Source organism: Rutilus rutilus (genome assembly GCF_951802725.1).
Source record: "Rutilus rutilus genome assembly, chromosome: 1".
NCBI lineage: Eukaryota > Metazoa > Chordata > Actinopteri > Cypriniformes > Leuciscidae > Rutilus > Rutilus rutilus.
This window is the reverse complement of record NC_140209.1, coordinates 51511970-51534862: the sequence shown is the minus strand read 5'-3', so window position 1 is coordinate 51534862 and position 22893 is coordinate 51511970. Positions and strand designations below refer to the sequence as shown.

The 22893-nt window shown below is 38.4% G+C and overlaps 2 protein-coding genes across 5 annotated transcripts; one reads left to right on the top strand and one right to left on the bottom strand.

Moving 5' to 3' along the window:
• On the top strand, window positions 1-11478 carry LOC311300314 (uncharacterized protein). 3 transcript variants are annotated; one of them, XM_084424548.1, is made up of 10 exons: window positions 1-149; window positions 2519-2737; window positions 2910-3011; window positions 3136-3269; window positions 3720-3750; window positions 3857-4081; window positions 9861-10414; window positions 10494-10589; window positions 10666-10899; window positions 10979-11478. In XM_084424548.1, the coding sequence occupies exons 2-10, from the start codon at window positions 2542-2544 to the stop codon at window positions 11123-11125; spliced, it is 1719 nt and encodes a 572-aa protein (XP_084280674.1). In that variant the 5' UTR covers window positions 1-149; window positions 2519-2541; the 3' UTR covers window positions 11126-11478. The 3 variants fall into 3 exon arrangements, with proteins under 3 accessions (XP_084280674.1, XP_084280675.1, XP_084280676.1); XM_084424549.1 differs by having other exon boundaries at window positions 45-149; window positions 2529-2737; window positions 10979-11470; XM_084424550.1 differs by lacking the exon at window positions 1-149 and having other exon boundaries at window positions 2499-2737; window positions 10979-11470.
• A 4183-nt stretch (window positions 11479-15661) lies between these two features.
• Window positions 15662-21862, bottom strand: cbx6b (chromobox homolog 6b). 2 transcript variants are annotated; one of them, XM_084424577.1, is made up of 5 exons: window positions 21671-21862; window positions 20046-20089; window positions 19897-19962; window positions 19448-19514; window positions 15662-17306 (listed from the first exon to the last, which is right to left on the bottom strand). In XM_084424577.1, exons 1-5 carry the CDS (start codon window positions 21833-21835, stop codon window positions 16056-16058), a joined length of 1593 nt encoding a protein of 530 aa, XP_084280703.1. In that variant the 5' UTR covers window positions 21836-21862; the 3' UTR covers window positions 15662-16055. The 2 variants fall into 2 exon arrangements, with proteins under 2 accessions (XP_084280703.1, XP_084280704.1); XM_084424578.1 differs by lacking the exon at window positions 21671-21862 and adding an exon at window positions 21249-21334 and having other exon boundaries at window positions 15910-17306.
• Between the last annotated feature and the right edge of the window lie 1031 nt (window positions 21863-22893).

The window sequence follows — 22893 nt, the reverse complement described above, 5'->3', positions numbered from 1 at the left end:
AGGATTGGAAGGCAGATCTGCTGAAAGGCGTGGTTTGGTGGAGCACATAAAAGAAAAGATTAGAAGTGTGTGTGTGTGTACATACAGAAATAGTCTGTGCATAAAAGAGAGAGGTAACTAGAAAAACTGCAAAAGGTGGACACATCAAGGTGAGTAGACATTCATTTTATTAGGAGTAAATACAATTTTAATGTAGTGTGTTTTTTTCTGTTCTGTTGTTTCCTTTTTTAACCCTCTCCATTTTGATGGTAGGCCTACATGATTTTATTAAAACTTTCATAAAGGCTTCTCTTCACCTTCATACATACACACACACACACACAAACAAAAATTTTTTATGCAGTTCATGTCATTTTAAATAAGATTACTAAAGCAAATAATCTTGCCGCCTTCCCGCATTTAAATAGTGCTTTATAGTGACTCCCACTGAGAGTCCCACACCTTTTTGGACTGTTCTTTGATAATTTTTTGACCATTCTAATTGGTTGCACTTGCAATCATTAACGTTACTGAACATGGGGCTTAAGAAAACTTTCCGTTGGCCGAGGGAAACGCTGTGATGTAGAGGGTTAACTTTCTGTCACTAAAATTCCAGTGAGAGCCAATGAGCGTTTGATATCACTGTCGTAAAACATATCATAAAGCTTCTTGAGGGCGCAATTTTTGAATTTGAATTCATCATTAGGAGCGTTATGACTTGAAGTTTAACGGTCGCTGCTAAGAATGGAGATGAAGGTCGCGAGATGAAGGGCTGAATTTAGATCTGTTACTTGCAAACGTATATGAATTCTAAACATTTGGATTACAGCGAACAAATACAATTTATGCCTTTTGTGTACCTAAGTTGTGTTTTGGTGTATTTTATGGTTCTATTGTCAGTTGCTGTAGGAAAAAACGCCTTTAGTTTTGTGTCTCACGGCAAACAAACTAAATATTACAAAATGGTTAAACGATTACTGAAATGTTATTAATGTTAAGGAATTCACAAACAGTGTGAATTCTGTGAAATGTTCTTATTTCATATAAAGTAGATGGGTAAACTGCATTTATAAATGCGAAGGAAAATATGCCATTGATATGACAATGTAATGTAATAGAGTCAAAACAGTAATGCCACGATTTTAATATTCATAAGGAATTTATACGTCGGTAAAGTTATACATAAATAATTAATGTTGTAATTCTGTATATTGTACGGTTTAGTGTGTATGAAAACGTAAGTAAATGTATAGTAGAACTACACTTTACGTAAATATACGAAACATACACATATTCTCGTGAGATCACGTTGCACATATGGGACATTCTACAGAATTGCTGCAAACTGCTATCCCATAACCCCCCCAAAAATTTTTTAAAAAGAATTTAAGTATTAAAATTTAGATGTTTACAAAGATAATTCTATTATTAAATCCCACAATAATATTTAAAATATCAGTAAGCTTAACAAATATAAAATCATAATTTATTGGGTACTTTCAATTGGGAGGGGTCTGTCCTGAACCCTAACCCCTAAATTTCAACTTGTGAAAATGATATTGAAATGTGTCCCACATTTTCATGTCACTACCGAAACAGTGTGTGTTACTTTGTTTTAGTCCATTGACTGAGACTGATTTTAACCACACCTACATTTTTGATCAGGAAATATTCTTGTGTCTCTCTCTCTCTAGCCTCTCTTTCATTGTCACTACCGAAACAGTTATGACCGAAACATGTCATCATTGTTTTGGTAGTGACAAAAGGGAACACATAATCATTTATTTGGGGAATTTTTTTTTTTTTTTTTAGTACAGTTATGCAAATCATTAGTATCTTAGTATGTTTTATTTAGTGTTTTAGTATGAGAGTTTAAATTCTGTAATGTGATGTGGTCGCCAAAGCATTACTGTCACCACTGAAAATGTGCCGTCACGACCGAAACATGGATGTTTTGTCTAAAATAAAGTATATTGTATTATCAACTAAGATGTTTATTATAGTGTTTGGTTCACTGTATATTTAAACTAATGACTCATTAACTTTGAAATCAGTATGATTAACTTAATGCCTTTTACAAAGAAAGATTGGATTCAAAATTCAACAAATCTCATAAATTACACTTGAAATATTGTTAATAAAATTGTAATTGTTATTGATTTACCTGTGAAAACAGCAACAAATATATTTACAAGGCAGATGTAAACAAAATATTAATAGGTCAATATGCCTTCTTGTTAAATTATTTATTATTGTGTTTCAGTAGTGACATATTTGGGGAAAGGAAAAATATAAAAAAACTTTCTGAAAATACAATATAATAATTAACTGCACAATTACTAGAAATGTGTGCCTTGGATATTATACAATTTGCATACATACAAAATTTATGAAAAAAGACATTTTTTTCAAGACATTTCCAACTCTGACTTTGAACCAATTCTGTAGAATGGCCCATATATTGGAGTGAGCTTCCATGATTATGATAAAAAGTGCAAAAACAACATTGATTTCCTCCACATAAAATGTATAATTAAAGTGTGTTTCAGAGAACCACAGGACATGGAAAGAGAGTCAGACATAACGTCTGAGTCTGAATGGGATGTGGAGAGCTGCACGGGATCTGACAGCCCGAGTGAGAATGACAGCGAAAAGAGAGGAAAACAAGTGGAGGGAAGGAATATGAAACGACGCTGTCAACACAGAGCACCCAACAAGAAGAGCCAAGACAAAGGCACAGACCCCAAAAAGAACCCAAGTGAGCTTTCCAAAATACAGTTTATTTCAGTCATTACATTACAAAACAGCAGATGAATTCAGAAGTTCCTTCAAAAGAGTAGAGATAGGCAATACAGAGGTTAACACTGCTCTGTCTGTAATGAGTTTGATTTAAAGCTCCATTCATGCCTTACATGTGTCCTTTGTTTCAGACTCCAGCCAGTATTTGAGACAAATATCTGAAAACAAATGTGAACTTCCCGTCACATGTGGGGATAAAAAAGGCATCTTCTATGTTGAGAAATATAATAAAGGTATGTGGAATAATTATTCTGGAGCATCTAGACATGTTCAGAACATCCAGATGCTTTAAAACAAGTTCAAAGAGATTCCAGTATAGTGTTTGAATAAACTGTACATTAACTTCTCTGTCTGTAGAGCAGAAGTGCATTTTAAGTGAAGGCCTGTGGTTCAAGCCCAGTGAGTTTGAAAGGTTTGGAGGAAAGGAAAGGAACAAAAAGTGGAAGACCAGCATCCATTACAATGGGATTCCACTCCAGAAACTCACAGAGGTGCATAAGAACAGTTTCAACTACTGCACTCTTTAAGTGCAAATATAATTAGCATTCAGAGTGTGAATTAACAGTTCCCTGAAATACAATTAACAAAACTAAAATACAAAATTAAATGAAATAAATGATACTTAAATAGCATTAACATAGAGTTTAAATTAATAGGTTTAGATTAAGCCAGGAGTAGGCCTTAGTTCAATTAGGACATTTAAATAGCTATAATAAACGTGCCTTAAAAAAAAAAAAAAAAAACATTACTGCTGTGAATCTTGAGACAATATATATGTCAGTGAAAGCTGCTTTCAGTTAAAACAGCTCAAACATGCAGGTTAGTCTTGGACTAGCCTTAAGCCTTGTCTGTGAAACCAAGCTTCTCAGCTAAACAGGGTTGAGGGATCTTTTCCTGTGTTCCTCATCATTGACATACCTGCATCTGTTCTGTTTTCACAGAACTGGGAACAGCTACTCCCTTACACCTCTGGTCAGTATGATAGTGACCCGTAACGAGACAAAATGCTCAGTAATATCAACATAAATTTCAGTATTCTTTATATTCTGTTTCCTGAGTGTTTGTGCATTTGTTGTAGAATCAAGTGACGATGGTGATGATGATGTTGATGAGGAGGATGATGATGATGTTGAAGAGGAGGAGGATGATAATGATGTTGAAGAGGATGATGATGATGTTGAAGAGGAGGAGGATGATGTTGATGAGAAAGATGATGATGATGACTTGACTGTGTTTGATCCTACTCTACCTGTTACCTGCGGTTCTAAATCTGGCATCCTACACAAATCTCGCTTTGCCACAGGTGAGTGCGTGGACACATTTAAAAAAAATAATTACTACAAATATTAATACTGTATGTTGGTGAAATACAGTCATGTGAAAATGAAAGCACACCTTTTTGAATCCTATGGTTTTATGTATCAGGACATAATAAAAAAAATCATCTGGTCTTTAACAGGTCTTAAAATCAGGTAATTACAACCTCAGATGAACAGCATTGAGGTTCGTGTGCATTTGTTTGCACAGCTCTCTTAAGGTTCCGCCGCAACATTTCAATCATTCATTTATTCATCCATTATTTATTTGTAAAGCACATTTAAAAACAACCCATGGTTGACCAAAGTGCTGAACAGGACAGAATAATCAGTACAAGGATAATACAATATAATAAAATTGCAAGAGCAATCGATACAATTACAAGCAATAGAATAAATAATACATTGAATATAATACAATTGAAGGTTAAGAGAGTGCATTAAAGGTATGGTGGAGGATTTTCCCGAATTTTAGAAAAGAACCGCCCTCTCCACTTTTTGAAAAAATGCACATGCGCAACACTCTACCTGCTCCCGAGAGGGAACGCCTATTAAACGTGTGCACGAGAGAGCATGCACGAGCCTAGTTCTCCTCGTGCACGCTCTGTTTACAAGTTGCTGTCGGTGCGTGACTTGTGCCAGGGCTAGCATCGCTAATCATAGCTTACATTAACTTTTACTAGCAGTGATTTTAAATGGATTTCTCCAAATAGCATGCCAAACTTTCCCTGTCGAGTAGAAACTTCACGACTGAGGCATCAGTGGGAAGCCCAACCTGTGCTTTTAGCGCACGCCAGCGTGTGCAATATTCTCCCAAAAACACTCTGGTCTTGTTTCTTTCTTCAGAGGCCTTTCTCTTCTTGTCATACAATTCGTAGACACTTTTTCTCTTGCGACCCTCAGACATTTTGAAAAAACCCGGTGAGAACGGCGAGCTTCAATGAATGGCTGAAACCAGCTCACCACCATAGACAGTATATAAACGGCTCACCACACATATACACCTGAAAGTGCGCATGCGCAGAAAGCGAAAACTACCTAGGGACGAGCACGTACGACGGCCTTACGTAAACATATCACCAGAATGATTGACAACTAGGAGGACCAATAGTCTTGATGATCCACCCGGAAAAAGAAAATCCTCCACTATACCTTTAAGGATCCACATATCCTATAATTCCATAATTTTACCAGGCTAAAATAACCCAGGCTATTCCATAATTTGGGGCCTGCTACTGCAAAAGCTCGGTCACCTCGATGTTTCAGTCTCGATCTACGCACAGAGAGCAATCCAAGGTTACTAGACCTAAGTGACCTGGGTGGGTTATGGTAGTGTATTAAGTCAGATAAGTGCCCTGGTGCTAGGCCTTGTAATGATTTAAAAACAAAAACAAAAATTTTAAACTCAATTCTCTGTTTGACTGGTATCCAGTTTAGTGAAGTTAAAATCGGAGTAATGTGATCAAACTTTCGACTACCAGTCAACAGCCTAGCAGCAGCATTTTGTACTAGTTGAAGGCACCTGATAGATAATTGTTAGCTCCAAGATAAAGTGAATTACAATAGTCAAGTCGTGAGGTGATAAAAGCATGACTATTTCAAAATTCTTTGGAGAGAGAAAATATTTGACTTTTGCAAGACGGCGTAAATGAAAAAAGCAAGATTTAACGTTAATTTGCTGATCAAACTTAAGGCCTGAGTCAAACACGAAACCTAGATTTTTTGCAGATGAAGTAACATGAGGATTTAACTCATCAAGATCTAGAATACCGGAGTCATGACGATCACTTGGTCCAAACAGTATTACTTCAGTTTTGTTCTCATTTAGAGCCAAAAAATATTGTGCCAGCCATAACTTCACTTCCTGAAAACATGCAAGTAGGACTTCTAAGGAGCTTGAATTATTTTGTTTAAATGGGAAATACAATTGGGTATCGTCGGCGTATAAATGAAATGATACTCCGTGTTTAGAAAAGATAGAACCCAATGGTAACAGATATAAAGAGAATAATATCGGAGCAAGAACAGATCCCTGTGGTACACCACAGGAAAGATGTGCTGCTGAGGAAGTGCAATTTCCAATACATACAGAGAATGTTCTATTAGTTAAAAAAGACTGAAACCAATTTAAAACGGTGCCGTGAATGCCTAAATTCTTCAGTCGAGAGATAAGAATTGAATGGTCAACCATATCAAAAGCAGAGCTGAGATCTAAAAGGACCAGGGCAACAGCACTACCATTATCTGTAGCCAGCATAATGTAGCCAGCTTAGTGACTTTCAGTAAAGCGGATTCGGTGCTGTGTAGTTTCCTAAATCCTGACTGGAAAGTATCATATAATGAATTTTTACTCAGAAAGGAGTGTAGTTGATTGAGAACAACCTTTTCCAGGATTTTCGAGATAAATGGAAGATTAGAAATTGGTCTGAAATTACTTAAATCAGATGTATCAAGATTAGATTTTTTCAATAGGGGAGTGACTGAAGCATGTTTTAGGCAGTCCGGGACCATACCAGTGTTCAAACAAATGTTAATAAAAAATAGGAAATCAGGCCCTATGATGTCAATAATTTGCTTAAAAAACTGTGACAGACCTATGATATCAATAATTTGCTTAAAAAAGTGTGACAGACCTCAAATCTGCAATCAGTTTGAGGTCTGGACTTTGACTGGGCCAGTGTAACACCTTGATTCTTTTCTTTTTTAGCCATTCTGTTGTAGATTTGCTCGTGTGCTTGGGATCATTGTCCTGTTACATGACCCAATTTAATGTTCGACTCAATGACTGCAAGGTGCCCAGCAGGTCCTGCGGCTGCAAAACAAGCAAAAAATCATCACCCCTCCACCAGCGAGATGGACAGTTAGTATGAGGCGTTTGGTTTGCTGTGTTAAATTTTCACCTAACGTGGTGCTGTACATTAAATGGCCAAACATCTCCACTTTGGTCTCGTCTGTCCAGAGGACATTGTTCCAGAAGTCTTGTGGTTTGTTCAGATGCAACTTTGCAATAAGCCGTGCTGCCAATGTTCTATGAAGAAGCTTTCTCGGGGCAACCCTTCCAAACATGCCATACTTGTTAAGTCTTTTTATAATTCTACTGCCATGAACATTTAACATGTTAACTGAGGCCTGAAGAGTCTGAGATGTTCTTGGGTGTTTTGCGATTTCCCTGAGCATTGTACGGTCTGACACTGGAGTGAATTTGCTGGGACGTCCACTCCTGGGAAGATTGGCAACTGACTTGAATTGACTTGATTGCTGATGTCTTTCCTCCTTGGCATTGTGTTTTAACACTCACCTGAACGCTCCAGACCAGCAAACTGCCAAAACTTCTGCTTTTACATTTAACAACATAAAAGTTGTATTTGATTTCTTCTCATAACTTTGTGTCTTAGAGCTATGATATGTATTTACCTGTAACCTCACGTTTCATAAAAATATTCTGCCCAAAATATAACTGCATTATTTTCTCTTGCTCTTAGAGTTTAAATATATACATTGATTGATGTGACAATGTATTTATTTAAATTTTGAAGTAGAAATGGCAAATACACTTGTTTAGATAACCAATTTTTTTCCTCATTCCTCTGCAATTTGCTTGATTTATGCTTTTAAAAAATCAGTTTTACAGTCATGATTCATCCTGTAAAAATTTGTTTTGACATTTTTCTAAAAAAAAAAAACTAAAAAGAGTGAAGCAATTAATGTATTGAGTGGCACAGTATACAGTGAGGAAAATAAGTATTTGAACACCCTGACTCTAGATCAGTCAGGTTTCTGGGCTGTCGCTGAGAAACACGGAGTTTGAGCTCCCTCCAAAGATTCTCTATTGGGTTTAGGTCTGGAGACTGGCTAGGCCACGCCAGAACCTTGATATGCTTCTTACAGAGCCACTCCTTGGTTATCCTGGCTGTGTGCTTCGGGTCATTGTCATGTTGGAAGACCCAGCCTCGACCCATCTTCAATGCTCTAACTGAGGGAAGGAGGTTGTTCCCCAAAATCTCGCAATACATGGCCCCGGTCATCCTCTCCTACAGTGCAGTCGCCCTGTCCCATGTGCAGAAAAACACCCCCAAAGCATGATGCTACCACCCCCATGCTTCACAGTAGGGATGGTGTTCTTGGGATGGTACTCATCATTCTTCTTCCTCCAAACACGTTTAGTGGAATTATGACCAAAAAGTTCTATTTTGGTCTCATCTGACCACATGACTTTCGCCCATGACTCCTCTGGATCATCCAAATGGTCATTGGCAAACTTAAGACGGGCCTTGACGTGCTGGTTTAAGCAGGGGAACCTTCCGTGCCATGCATGATTTCAAACCATGACGTCTTAGTGTATTACCAGCAGTAACCTTGGAAACGGTGGTCCCAGCTCTTTTCAGGTCATTGACCAGCTCCTTCCATGTAGTTCTGGGCTGATTTCTCACCTTTCTTAGGATCATTGAGACCCCACGAGGTGAGATCTTGCATGGAGCCCCAGTCCGAGGGAGATTGACAGTCATGTTTAGATTCTTCCATTTTCTAATGATTGCTCCAACAGTGGACCTTTTTTCACCAAGCTGCTTGGCAATTTCCCCATAGCCCTTTCCAGCCTTGTGGAGGTGTACAATTTTGTCTCTAGTGTCTTTGGACAGCTCTTTGGTCTTGGCCATGTCAGTAGTTGGATTCTTACTGATTGTATGGGGTGGACAGGTGTCTTTATGCAGCTAACGACCTCAAACAGGTGCATCTAATTTAGGATAATAAATGGAGTGGAGGTGGACATTTTAAAGGCAGACTAACAGGTCATTGAGGGTCAGAATTCTAGCTGATAGACAGGTGTTCAAATACTTATTTGCAGCTGTATCATACAAATAAATAGTTAAAAAATCATATATTGTGATTTCTGGATTTTTTTTTTTTTGATTATGTCTCTCACAGTGGACATGCACCTACGATGACAATTTCAGACCCCTCCATGATTTCCAAGTGGGAGAACTTGCAAAATAGCAGGGTGTTCAAATTCTTATTTTCCTCACTGTATATATATATAAAATAGAGTACTCAGGAGACAGAGTATGTAGTTAGATACAAGTAAAGCCGCCTTTCCACTGCACACGACATTCGCATTCGATTGTCGCATTTCGCCCCCTGGTGTCAGTCACACGGAACTTTGAAATCGGTCGTGAAGCAACCGTTACCCTCGGCTATTCACAATGGTAAAATTAATGATTTTAATGAATGTAATGCATGCATGAATATATCCACACAAAACAAATGACCCTCAATACATCTAATATAAAAAATAGTTGATTTTATAGAGCTAATCAATATAAATATTGATTTAATAATGATACAAATATTTTTTTCAGCCATAATTATTAATAACCGTCATTTTGCAGGAATAGCGTTTACATTAAAGTAATAAAATATTGGTAATTCTAGCTTCGCACTCATAGTTTTGATTAGAATACATCACATCCGGTCGACCGGTTGCATACGGTCTAGCTAGCCGCAGAAGTTCAGATGTTTCAACGCATCCGAAGCTCAAATCGGATCCGAAATTTCCGCATACGCATATGATCGGAACTCCCCGCAGCTCCCGTACGACTCTCCATTGGAAATGAATGACTTCCGGTCCGACGGCTGTCGTTTGTCGTGTGCAGTGGAAAGGCGGCTTAACCCTGAAACAGAGTAAATAAGTGAGTGAATGATTGACCAGTTTTGTGAGAATATAGTGTCCAGAAATGCAAGCAATCCTATCTTCATTTGTCTTCTTTTCAGACCTGACATTCTCCAGTGGTCCTCTAACTGAGGAGCTTCAGTGTTCTGTGTGTCTAGATGTGTTCACCGATCCGGTCACCATCCCGTGTGGACACAACTTCTGTAAGAGCTGCCTGAACCAGTGCTGGGACAAGAGTGAGGCCTGCTGCTGTCCACTCTGTAAAGAAACATTTAGTAAAAGACCCGACCTCAAGATCAACACTGCACTTAGGCAGGTCGTACAGCTCTTTAAAGAAAAGTCCTGTCTGACAAAACCTGATGTTCTCTGTGACATCTGTGATGAAAGAAAGCTGAAAGCCCTGAAGTCCTGCTTGATATGTCAGAGCTCTTATTGCAAAACTCACCTGGAGCCTCATCAGAGAGTCTCACGATTAAAAAAACACAAATTGATAAACGCTGTAGAAAATCTGGAAAACTATATATGCCAGAAACACGAGAGACCTCTGGAGCTGTTCTGTAGAGATGATCAGACGTTTGTGTGTCTGTCCTGCACTGATGGAGACCACAAGACTCACAACACTGTTCCCCTGGAGGAGGAGAGCGAGGAGAAGAAGGTAGGAGTTACAACAAATAACAAAGTATATTAACAATAAATCTATGAGTGATAAAATGTGTGTCCATCTGTGTCTATAGACTCAAGTGATTAAGATACAAACAGAAGTGCAGCAGATTATCCAGGACAGAATGAAGACGATTCAAGATATCAAACACTCAGCAGAACTCAGAAAAGTGAGTTTAAATAATCTGACATTTGCAAAGTTCTGAATTACAATTAAAATGGAATCTGTTCATCGATCTTTATCAGCAAAACACAGAGAAAGAAATAGCAGAGAGCATGGAGCTCTTTATGGCAATGATCCTTTCCATTGAGCGATGTCAGGCTGAGCGGCTGGAGATGATGGAGCAGAAGCTGAAAGCAGCAGAGAAACAAGAAGAAAAGCTCACTGAAGAGCTGCAGCACGAGATCACTGAGCTCAAGTTGAGAAACACTGAGCTGGAGCAGCTCTCACGCACTGAGGATCACCTTCACCTCCTACAGGTCAGTGTACGATGCAAACGCATCACAGGGCAACTCTGTGTTCCTCATGCTGAGTGATTTCTCCTTTCTCTTCATGTAGGTTTACCCATCCCTGCGCAGCCCGTTCAACATCAAGAAATGGCCTGATATCAATGTTAACACTCATCCAAGTCTGGAAACCCTCAGGAAAGCTCTGACTCTCCTGCAGAAAACTATTGATGAGAAACTTAGTGAAAATGGTAACTGAATTTCACATTAGGTTCTTACACTTTACTTTTTTTTTTTTGTTGTTGTATAGCACAGACGCAATTTCATTAAGTGACTTATTGCGAGGTAGTACTTTTTCAAAGTTCAAGGGGTTACAAATGTTTGTAGATGGTTAGGTGCTTGATTTTATAAACCTGTGGTAATTGTATCTTCAATACATATTGAACTAATCATCTTTTATGAAAGGTTTTATTCTCTCTGAGGGTGTGAGGGTTCTCTTGTGAAAGTGAAATTACATGTGAATGTTGTACCCATGCTGATTACATGAGATTAAATCACAGAATCTAAATAAAGACCTTGAATAAAGTTAATGTCTTGCCTGCAGAACTACACAATACACATACAATATTTTCCTTTCACACCTTTTCACTGAGGTACACTTGTTAACTGTATTGGTTTGTAATTGTATTGACAGTCAGTATTCCCAAATGGATACTGCATTGATGCTGGTGACATTACCGAGACATAAGACAGAAACGATCAGTGAAAAATGACAATTGAATAGGATTTGACTATAAACCACAAAATATAAATATAAAAACTGCACATAACACGTCATTTGCAAAATCACAAATGCAATTCCTTTATTAAAACAGGGCCAGTGAGCTTAGCTACACTTCTACTTCAAAGACGATACAAAAATTATCATGATTTTCAACACTTCAGTTACAAATCTGTACACAATACATAAAGCAATGAAAAATAATTATAATTCTGCTATGGCCAGTACAAAATACAAATCAGGCATAAAGTATATATTTACAACAAATTAGAGAAAATTTAAATCAATAAATAAAATTGGCTAACAAGCTTTTTAGACTTAAAGGGGGGGACCAACAATAAATATTTACATTTAATATGTGATTAAGATGAGATGGAGTGTCAAATTCCAGAACTTATTATACAGGAAGAATGCCACACACACACACACACACCTGAAGCCAGCAAAATCTCAAAACTACACAGAATGGTTAATTCAGACGTTACAAAGTGCAGCCGTGTGGAGCTGATCTCCTGAACAGTTTAAGGGCTTGTTCTCAAACAGTCAGGGCATTAATGATTTGCACATGTTCTGTGTGCTTAACCCTGCTAACGCTACAGACCTGGTTGCACAAGACAGCAAATGTAAATAATAACTTGTCTTCAAGAGAAACTTTGAATGTCGGCTGGAGAAAGTTGAGCCTGAACGTTTGAAGGTTCGCTTGAAGTTCCAAGTCTTAGCTAGGCCACTACTATAGCCAATTCTAATATGTTTGGTTAACACAGCTTGAAAGCTCAGGAATTACAGTCAGAAAATTTCCCGGGAAGTCCAATCATGTAGAAAAGAACTGAGAACAGTCTTAAGTACTGACTTTGATGGATGTAACTTGAACACCCTTTTGGGAGTTAACTAAGTGTCTGTGTACAGGATAATAGTACTGGCTTTGTCAAGGCAACACAATAAAAAGTTAAACACAATGATTTGTATGTTAAAGTAATAGAAAATACATACATTCGGAAGTACATGAAACCAGAACTAAAATGAATTCCATATATTCAAACTTCCTTCAAAAGAACTATGCATGATCCTCTTGAAAATATTTACATATTCAAAAACTCTTCCTTTGCACAAAGGCACGAGTGCATTACAGTTGAATCTTTTTAAATAAGACTTGAAAACATGCATTCTAAGTGCCGAGGAGTTTGCAATTCCTCAAATTTGCCATTTTGAAAAAACAACAACAATATGGCTGAACAAACAACTCCATTAAAAATAAAAATCAATTTCTTTACAGGTCAATGAGAGAATGTGTCCTTAAATCATCCTCGTCATGGAGGTTTGAGATAAACCGTCGACAAATGTGGAGGAATAACGAGAGCCAGGATTCAGTGGGATAAACAGAATGATGCCGTGAACTCGGAGCGATCCAGATAGGGATTTTGAGAGGAAATCTGACCCCCTCCCTATGCACGAGTCTTGAAGTGCTGGTTAAGTGGGATTACAGGGGAGGTCACAGGGGTCAAGATATCCAGTGTTTGCAGCAAATATAAGGGATTTAGGACCAACAATGTTGGTGCAAACCACAAAGCTGCAGAAAGCAGGACTGAGTGCTTGATCTCTGATGACATAAATGGATATTCAAAAGCAACACAAAACAAAACAGTCAATCAATCAAGTCTACAGTTTTAAATAAGATATATAAAAGGCTTGTTGGACATTAAGAACAAGGCACGCCAAGAAAGTAAGAGAAACTGCACTATGAGCTCATTTTATGACTAAGCAAAGCCCCAAACATTGTATTTGGCCACAGCAAAAGTTTCCATATCAATGACATCACCATTCACTTCATCAGTGTGTTTCGCCTGTGCCTTTTCTTATTTAAAAACTGACACTGGCTCGCATCAAGACCGAAGCTTATGGGGCTTAAACTTTAACTCTCATTAAAACCTAACTGGAGGGTAGAGACCGTTCCAACCACATCAGGACTAGATCAAAAGCTTGCTTTTCCCAGAATGCCCTTCACCAAAGTCTACGCAAATCTGGATTCAAAGTGACAGACTACACACTCTCTCTCCGTTGAGATTTTTCAATCCCTGCTGATAAAGAGAGACCGGGATGATACTAAAGTGATTCCTCACGTTCCAAGTGAGAGTGATAGTTGACCTTATTGACTTTTCTAACTCAAAGCTTTTTGCAGCACAAGCATTTAGATTCTCTACAACAAAAGAACACTTCAGTGAGAAGCCAAATAGCTGTACCTGAACAAATGTCTTTAAAAAAGCAAAAATAAAACAACATTAGCATGAATGTCTAATGTTTAATTAGTCATTAAATAACAGTTAATGTTTCTTGAACGAGTTCATCAATTAACAGCTAAATTTCAAAACAAGTACTCTGCTCCCTTTCTGAGATTTTAAGCCAAATTTAAGAGGAAAATCTAGAAAACAGCAGAGAAGGAATGCATGGCTTGCTGGCTTAGATTCCTGTAGTTGAATCTCTGGCATTTATCTCTGCATTTCAGCTTAGCAACAACACAACTTCCTATTTTTCATTCTCCCTCCCTTTTTCTTACCGTTTTCTGGGAAAGGTAAAATGGGTAAGACAGCACTATAAACACTTGTCAGGCATAAACACTGAGATAAAACATACAAGTTTGACATGGTTGTTATTCTGCTTCATAATGAAGGTACTGGCTGTGGGACCCTTAAAGCTGAAGGTGCTTGCATCAGGAATCCTGCCATATGCCAAAGCTTAACTAAAAATAAAAAATAACCAGGTAGGCGTATCAAATATTAACTTCGTGCCACAATGACAGGAGAATTGAGGAACTTTTATGGCAATCAATATTTGGGCAATTCCTCGCAAAACTGTCACATCCATAACGTCAACACAGTCAATGCCATGGTATTTAGTTGGCGTTATGGATGTGACAGTTTTGCGCGGAATTGCCCATTTCTTATAAGAAATATACCATTATATTGTCGTTATGACAACATAGTTGCTTTCCTCTGGAATATTTACTGCAGGTAATCTCACAAAAACAATAGATCGGTGGTTTAACGCCAGGAATATCCAACGCAATCTCACAGCAAATCGTACATATTTTACGAGGTGGCTAATTCGTACGACCTCACTCGCACGTTTTCGTACAATTTGTCTAGACCCCAGTGATGGGTAGGTTTAGGGGTGGTCCTTCCTGATGACACTTTTTGAAAAATCATATGAAATCATACAAATGAGGTCATACGATTTCATACAAATTAGCCACCTCGTAAAAAACATACGAATTGCCGTGATATCGGGTTGGAATGTCACAACCTTTCGTTGTCGTTTATTAGGACAATATAAGAAAAACTCTGGCGAAGATATGACTATCGTTTCTTGGGTTGCATTACACTAACATTTAAAATATGTATTATGTTGCTATTCCTAAGAAATTATTGGACAACTGGTTATTTACTCTCCAAAGTGAATTCTTGCGCATATTTTGATCAATTTGGACTCACTCTATATATAATATTGTGAATATATAACTAAAAAATATATTAAAATTGAGCCCTCAATTGCGTTTTACAGCACATTTCAATGTTTGTGATGCTATACATAATACATTCACTCACAGAAATGATCGAAAATGCTGCAGTTTTAGTTTGAATAAGACGCAATTAATACTTGTGTGTGTTTGTGTGTGTATATTTAATATAAACATTCAAAAGTTTGGGATTGGTACGATTTGTAAAAATAAATGTATACTCGCAAGGATGCATTAAATGTATTAAAAGTGACAGTAAAGACTTTTACGTTGTAACAACATGCATTTCAAATAAATGCTGCTCTTTTGAACTTTCTATTCATCAAAGAATCTTGAAAAAAAAGTTTCTTCACAGTTTTTACAAATATATTAAGCAGCACAACTGTTTTCATCATTGATAAATGTTTTTTGAGAAGCAAATCATTAAAATGATCTCTGAAGGATCATGTGACACTTAAGACTGGAGTAATGATGCTGAAAACTTTGACATCACAGCAATAATTGTAATCATAAATAAAGATTTATTTATATTGTAATTTTTCACAATATTACTTAAATAATAATTTTCCTAAGAGACAAAAATCTTACCAACCCCAAACTTTTGAATGGTACAACTCAATCAGTTGTGATTTATGGAATAAATACCATAAAGGAAATTGATTGGCACATCTTTAAAGAAGCCATTGGTGAGTTGATCTGCTTAGAGAAGTCGATGAGCCAAAAATCCTTCATCAGAGACATTCTTTCATGGTTATAAAAGTCATGGCACAGTGTTGTAGAGTGGACAGCTTGGCCACATCTCTTAACAAAGGCAGCTGAAACTGTAAACAATCTACTAACAAACCTCCTAACATCCCTTTTGAAGGCTAGAGGAGGCTGTATCGGTGTTGTCTGCATTCATGTTTTGTTAGGGGGATGCTTTGGCTGTTGTGTGTTGTGTTGAGCTGATATATTTTTGGGGTAGCAGGGAGGAGAGGTAGCGGATGGTGGATGACAGAACTCCTTGATGGTTACGGTGAGGAGGTTAGCTGTGATATCCGTAACGACCACATTGGCACATCGGGATGTCATGTCAGGATGCCAGTCCAAATCTTCTTCCTCCGACGGCTCCTCCGACACGGGAACCTCTGGGACCTTGAGCTGCCGACGGCCAGAGAAGGGATGCCGTCGCCGCAATCGCATGTCCATTTCATGAGGTACGGAGAGGTCCAGGATGTGTTCGTTGTCTTCTGACGATGACGACGCAGAGGACGAGGAGGAAAACATCGGAGAGGATGGAAGAGCAGAAGGACCCGAGCTGTTTTTGGATGCCACGGGTTGAGCGCCCACTTTGTGAAGGGCAGGATCTTGGGCGTTGGTTGCAGAGGTTTTGGGTGGTAATGAGGAATGCTGGGATTGGGTTTGTCGTGGAGAGGGTGGCTCGCCGTCCGAAACTTCAGAGCTTGAGTTTGAAGGAGGCAGTTCATCATGAAGAGTCTGACCTTTGGACACATCCAGGACCTTTGAACTTTTGGAGGAAGAGAGAGTGTTTGTGCTGTTGCGACTCTCTCCACTTTGAGTGTGGTTCTCTGCGCTGTTCAGAGAGCGAGAGTCGAAGAGTTTTCCGAAAACAGGAAACCCAGAACTCCTTAATGGGGGTTGGATTCCTCGGTAGGACACTTCTCCAAACCGCCTGTTTTTACCAATCACCCTGTTCCGGGATGGAATTTTCTGCCGCCCAAAATGGGACTGCTGGATAGCTGGCACGTGTGTCCTTCTACTATTAGCAACTCCGCCATTCCCAGCCTTGTCAACCACTTTGAGGTTCAGAATGACCCGTCCCTTTTTCACTTCCCTGGGTTTGACTTTTCGATTGAGAATACGGACCGTTTCCGAGAAGGGACTGACTGTTGGACGGGACGAAAAAGGACCGGAGGGACCGACTGTTTGATCCGGGCGGGGCAAGGGGCGTCGTGCCATGCGATGGCAGCGGTGAATGTCTTTTTTCAGTTTGGGCTGAGCAGCGCCCGACTGTAGTTTAGCATTAGATGGGGCAGTTGGGGTGTAGGACGGTGCAGCTAAGGGCGGAGGAAGCTTGGAATGTGGCTGAGGACGACTAGGCTTGAACTCCGGGACTCTTGGGGAAGTGTCTGCAGCCTGCGCTCTTGACTAAATAATTGGGAAAAAGTAAAAAATGATTCACTTTTAGAAGAGTTAGTCCTCACCCTTATGTCGTTGCAAACCAATAAGACTTTCGTTCGTCTTTGAAACACAAATGAAACCTGAGAGATTTCTCCCGCTATATGAGGTTTTATTAACAAAGTTCGGGAGGAGCACGTTCAGATAATTAACACAAGTGGAGAGCACTCAGCAATCAATGGTAAGAGGTATATACACTCAGCAGTCTCACCTCAATCCATTGACAGTTTTGCAGCATCCCTCCACCACCCCTTCTCCACGCTTCTAGTCCTAAACACTTACATACGGGGGGTTCGGGCCGAACTCCGAGCTCGGAGCCCTACCCCCGGACAGCACGCCAAATACGCATTAAATTACCCCCTCAAATTGTATGTAAGTGTGAACTCGTGAATTAAAGTCCAATAAACCAAAACTGCACTTGCTTGACACGCGAGAACCAATGAGGTTTGTTCTCACGTGTCATGTAGGCACGGTTAAGTTATTATCAAGAACCAATGATTTTGTTCTTGCACGTAAAGCAAGTACACTGTAAATATTTGGTGTAGAAAAAAATCATTTAGAAATTGGTAGTAAATTTCACAATTTATTAAAAAGAAAGAGTATTTTCTTGTAAAATGCACAATAATCTCTCTTTAATTTACAACAACAAAACTTTTACTGTGTACATTTGAGCTAGGGATGTCATGATAACCGATACTTCGGTACCAAGTATCAACATTTTAAAATCCTGACGTTCCTGTTTTTCTACAGTACCGTAAGTACTGATGGTCCCCAACATTCAGGCACTATAACATGTAGGTTGAACCCAAACAGATTATCAGAGCAAATCAGTAAACTTTCTGAGAGATGCAATTTCACAAACAGTGTTAGTGTCTCAGCGGTACTGCGTCTTATCTCTCTATTTCAAAATGCGCAAATAGCTTCATAGTATCCACATTGATTTTGCTCTGCAAGCAAGCTGCACGATGCAATACAAGACTTTAGCGCACATCGTTTTATATCATGCCAATTTATACAATCAAGCGATTTTAAACTATAAAGTACTCGCAAGCTTTTTGAGAAACATTCTTTAGTCAGTACGCTCTCAACCAAAGCGCACACACATAGCTGCCTCTCGTGAGTGTCAGATCTTTGTGGCTAATTACACAAATGCTCAAACACACATACAGTTATGTCTAAATGTCCGTCTTGGCAAATATTCGCGTCAGTTATGTGAATGTGAACAGCATGTGTACCAGCATATTGTCTCCATCCATTAGGTCTTGGTGGCAGCAGCCTTTAAATCCTGCTACTGTCTAATATTGGCTGTCTGTATTATTAATGATAATCAAACAACAAAAGAAAAGCTTTAATAAGGATTCATCTATATTTAACTTGTACTGTTAAGACTATGCAGAGTTGTTTTATATTTGATTATTCAATTTCTGCGGTATGTTTACTTGAATACTACTGTTAGACCTACCTGAAAAAATATACAGCATATATTGTATATATTTATGCTACTGCTTCTAATGTGCGTATTCTTTTGTTTTATTACTGACTATTGCAACAAATTACCTAATAAAAACACAAATACATTGGTTTAGTATTATTGTTTTGGTTTTTTTTTACCGTGGTATTGACTTTGGTATCGAATATCGTGTACTTTTGGTGGTATCGGTACCAAATACTAGATTTTTGGTAGCGTGACATCCCTAATTTAAGCTTCCATTTTTCATATTTGATGGACTCTACATATGAGCGTTGATCAATGTTTATATGTGAATAAAAGCCTAACTTAAGTCTGTTCATCATAAAGCAAGCAAAAAGACTTTTAACTGCTCAATTCATATGATATTCTTTTACAATGTTTTTATGAACCTTTTGAAGCGTCAAAGTTTTGGTTGCATGGACTTTCAATGGAGGGACAGAAATCTCTCAGGTTTCATTAAAAATATCTTCATTTGTGTTTCGAAGATGAATGAAAGTCTTATAGGTTTGGAACATGAGAGTAAGTAAATGATGGTGAACTATACCTTGAAATATTTTAAAAGCATATTTACAAAAAAAAAATCACTAAATAACACCACAAACCACATTTATTTCCATGCCAGTTGGTATTGCTGACGTACCTTTAAAAGCAGCGTTTTAGGTTTGGGGCCTCTCTTTTTAGGTCCGAACATCTCTTGCTCTCGCTCTCTGTGTAAAAAGACGAGTTGATCAAAGGGTTTGTGATTATGACAGTGTTTGAGCTTATATACTGAGTGGTTGTGCCAGTTTCAGCTTTATGAACAACAAACTTCCTCTGAGCATAAAGCATGACTACAAAAGTTTCTCTTCAGATGTGAGACTCAAGCATTCATGTGATGTGGATAGAGATGTCTCGAGACTGCTTCCTGTGGGTATGCAGGAGAGAGTCAATCTAGCTTTGACTCAGGGAGACCACTTCAAATAGAAGAATCAACGGTCACAAACGTATTTAACGCTCATGATCGCAGGAGTTAACATTTCGTTACTAGTCCATTTCCTTTAAAATTGTTAATCAGGGGAAAATCATTAACGACAACCAGCAATAACTCACTTTTGTTCAAATGCTGCAACCAGTCGTTCATCTAGGATGTTTTCCTCAGGTTCCCATGTGCTGTACCTGGAAAATATACAGATCATTTAACATCCACTACTTGTTAGACATACAAGCTTAACTAATGAATCATTTTTCTGTTAACTCACTTTATTGCCCATCCTTTCCATTTCACTAGGTACTCCATCCGTCCCTATGGAAATAACAAATCAGTTTCCAACATTCCTGAAAGATATCTCATTGAAGGAAAAGGAAAAGTAAATCCAAAAAAATCATTTTGTCATTATTTACTCTCCTTCATGCCCTTATAAACCTGTAAGCTGTTATTTTTCAGTGGAAGACATAAGAAGATATTTTTAAAGAATCTTTACTCAGCTTGTCCTATACAGATGATGCTCCAACATTTTCTAAAGCACTGTAAATAATCAAGTGGAAGTTGTCCATATGACAAAGCTATTTTAAAGGGTTACTTCACCCAAAAATGAAAATTATCTTGCTTTGTAGACTAAAATCTCTGGCTTCCGGTAACGGCCGTACGAGCGTTCACGACAGTCGAGTTCCAGTGTATGATGTAGGCATATGATGTTGGTCACTTCTCCCCAGATGCTATGTATGCTACGCTTACGTCATACGTCAGCTTTTTGGGGCTTCAAAAAAATGGCACCATTCATTCCCATTACAAAGCTTGGAAGAGCCTGGATATTTTTTAAGATAACTCGATTGTGTTTGGCTGAAAGAAGAAAGTCATATACACCTAGGATGGCTTGTGGGTGAGTAAATTATGGAATCATTTTCTTTTTTGGGTGAACTATCCTTTTAAGGCTTTAGAGGACATGGGATAAAGTCCTTTGAACCACTTTTAAGATGTTTGTATGCTCCACTCCCCCCGTCCTGAAGCTTTACATTCCCAGTTCCCATTATGGAAATGAAAATATTCTTCAAAACTTTCCATTTTGTGTTCCACTTGGAAGGACGTGAGTGAGTAAATGATGATTATAAAAAAATAGGGCAAACTACTTCTTTAAATTCTTATTATCTCATAATAATAAAATGCTCAAAAGGCAGGGAACTCCATCAAATGCAACACAATAAACAAAGTTCTTTCAGATTTTTAACTATCAGTAGATGCTGGTGATCTGACAACAACATTTTCCCCGCACCGAAACTAAAAAAAAATCGTCTGCTGTACAGAAAACAAAAATAAACAGCGATTTGAACGTAAAAACGAGTGGTTGCTACGCGACGCGACGCCACAGATATAGAACGCAAAGATTCCATTATAAATGACCGAAACTGTACAACCGCGCGAAAATGTATACAGTTCGTTTGGTTTCAACGCAATGTAAACATACCCGTTGTGTAGGCTACAGTGCAAGCGTATTAGTGTTGTAGCGTAGCGTAGCGTCGCGTCGCATCGTGCCGCACGCCTGCAGGGTCGATGGGGTGTCAGACGAACCGGCCTTTGTCAAAAATTTGCACTCCGGGTAGACACAAAAAAAAGCTAACGCGCTAACAGCTCCAGCTCCAGCTGGCGCCAGTCCAATCTAAACAGACACACACTGCACCCTGAGCTCAAAATTAAGCAACTCAGTCAAATTAGTTGAGTATGAATGCATACACAAATGCATACACATACATCGGTTTTATGATTGCACAGAAAGCATGGTGCTCTAATGCAGTTCAATTCACTGCACTCGGTCTGCAGGGCTGAAGTTTACTGCGTTTGTAGGCCGCAGTGAAAGGAAATAAAATGAGTTTTAATAAACAGACTGACCTTACGGACGCGGCGCTTCAGGATGGCCTCGGCGGCAAACACACGGTCGCCCGCCGCAGATAGCTCCATCTTTAGTGGGACAGCAGAGACGGGTTCTTCCGCGGAAGCGATGGAAAGATCCTGCGCCGTGGAGTGGAGGAGTGAACCAAACACAAACACACACATGCGCCCGCGCGCCCCTTTGACAATACGGCCCATGCAGGGAGAGAGTGATCGACAGTTAATTGAAACTTGCGGGCGGCCAGTTTCATAAATATTAATTGCCTATATTGTATAATTTATTTTTCATTTTATTTATTTTATTGTATTATTATTATATTATATTAAACTATCATCATCATCATCATCATCATCAATAACCCTAGGCATTATGATAATACAAATTTGAATATAATAAATGATATATATTACATTTAATATATATTGTATGATTATGTTTAGGGGATAAATAAGTATATGAGTGATGTTAAAGGGGTGGTTGATTATGATTTCATTTTTTTAACTTTAGTTAGTGTGTAATGTTGCTGTTTGAGCATAAACAACATCTGCAAAGTTGCAACGCTTAAAGTTCAAAGCAAAGAGAGATATTTACTTTTAAAGAAATCACTTTTTAAGGACTACAACAAACAGCTGGTAGGGACTACACCAACCCTAGAATTTACATAAACCCCGCCCCCTGAACATGATATGCTAATAAATGACTAGAAGATAACTACACATAAGCAACATAAATTCATCAACTAACCATTCAGAAACGTCCTGTTGCATTCTACATGTTGTCACTTCTTCTTGAGTCTCGTCTCCATCATTGTCTGAATCCGGTTTGAACATAAAAGGCTAAACGTTTTGGAAATATTCAGTGCATGTCTGTGTTAGTGCAAGCTGTTGAAGCTTTGCCCTCTGTGCCGGGAGCAGCAGCTCATTTGCAAAGGAACAGACACAAAACGGTGCGTTTTTGATCCCCATCAAAAAACTTTAACATGCTATATAAAATATCTGTGGGGTATTTTGAGCTAAAACTTCACATACACACTCTGGGGACATCAAATACTTATTTTACATCTTGTGAAAAGGGCATTATACCACCCCTTTAAAGACTATAATTGTTTTCCAAGTACAAGCAAGTTTGTATAAAACATTTTTGGGGCCTGTTGCAATGAAAATAATTTATGTGAACATTTTTTTTATTATTATTATAATAATGACAACATAAAATATAGCAA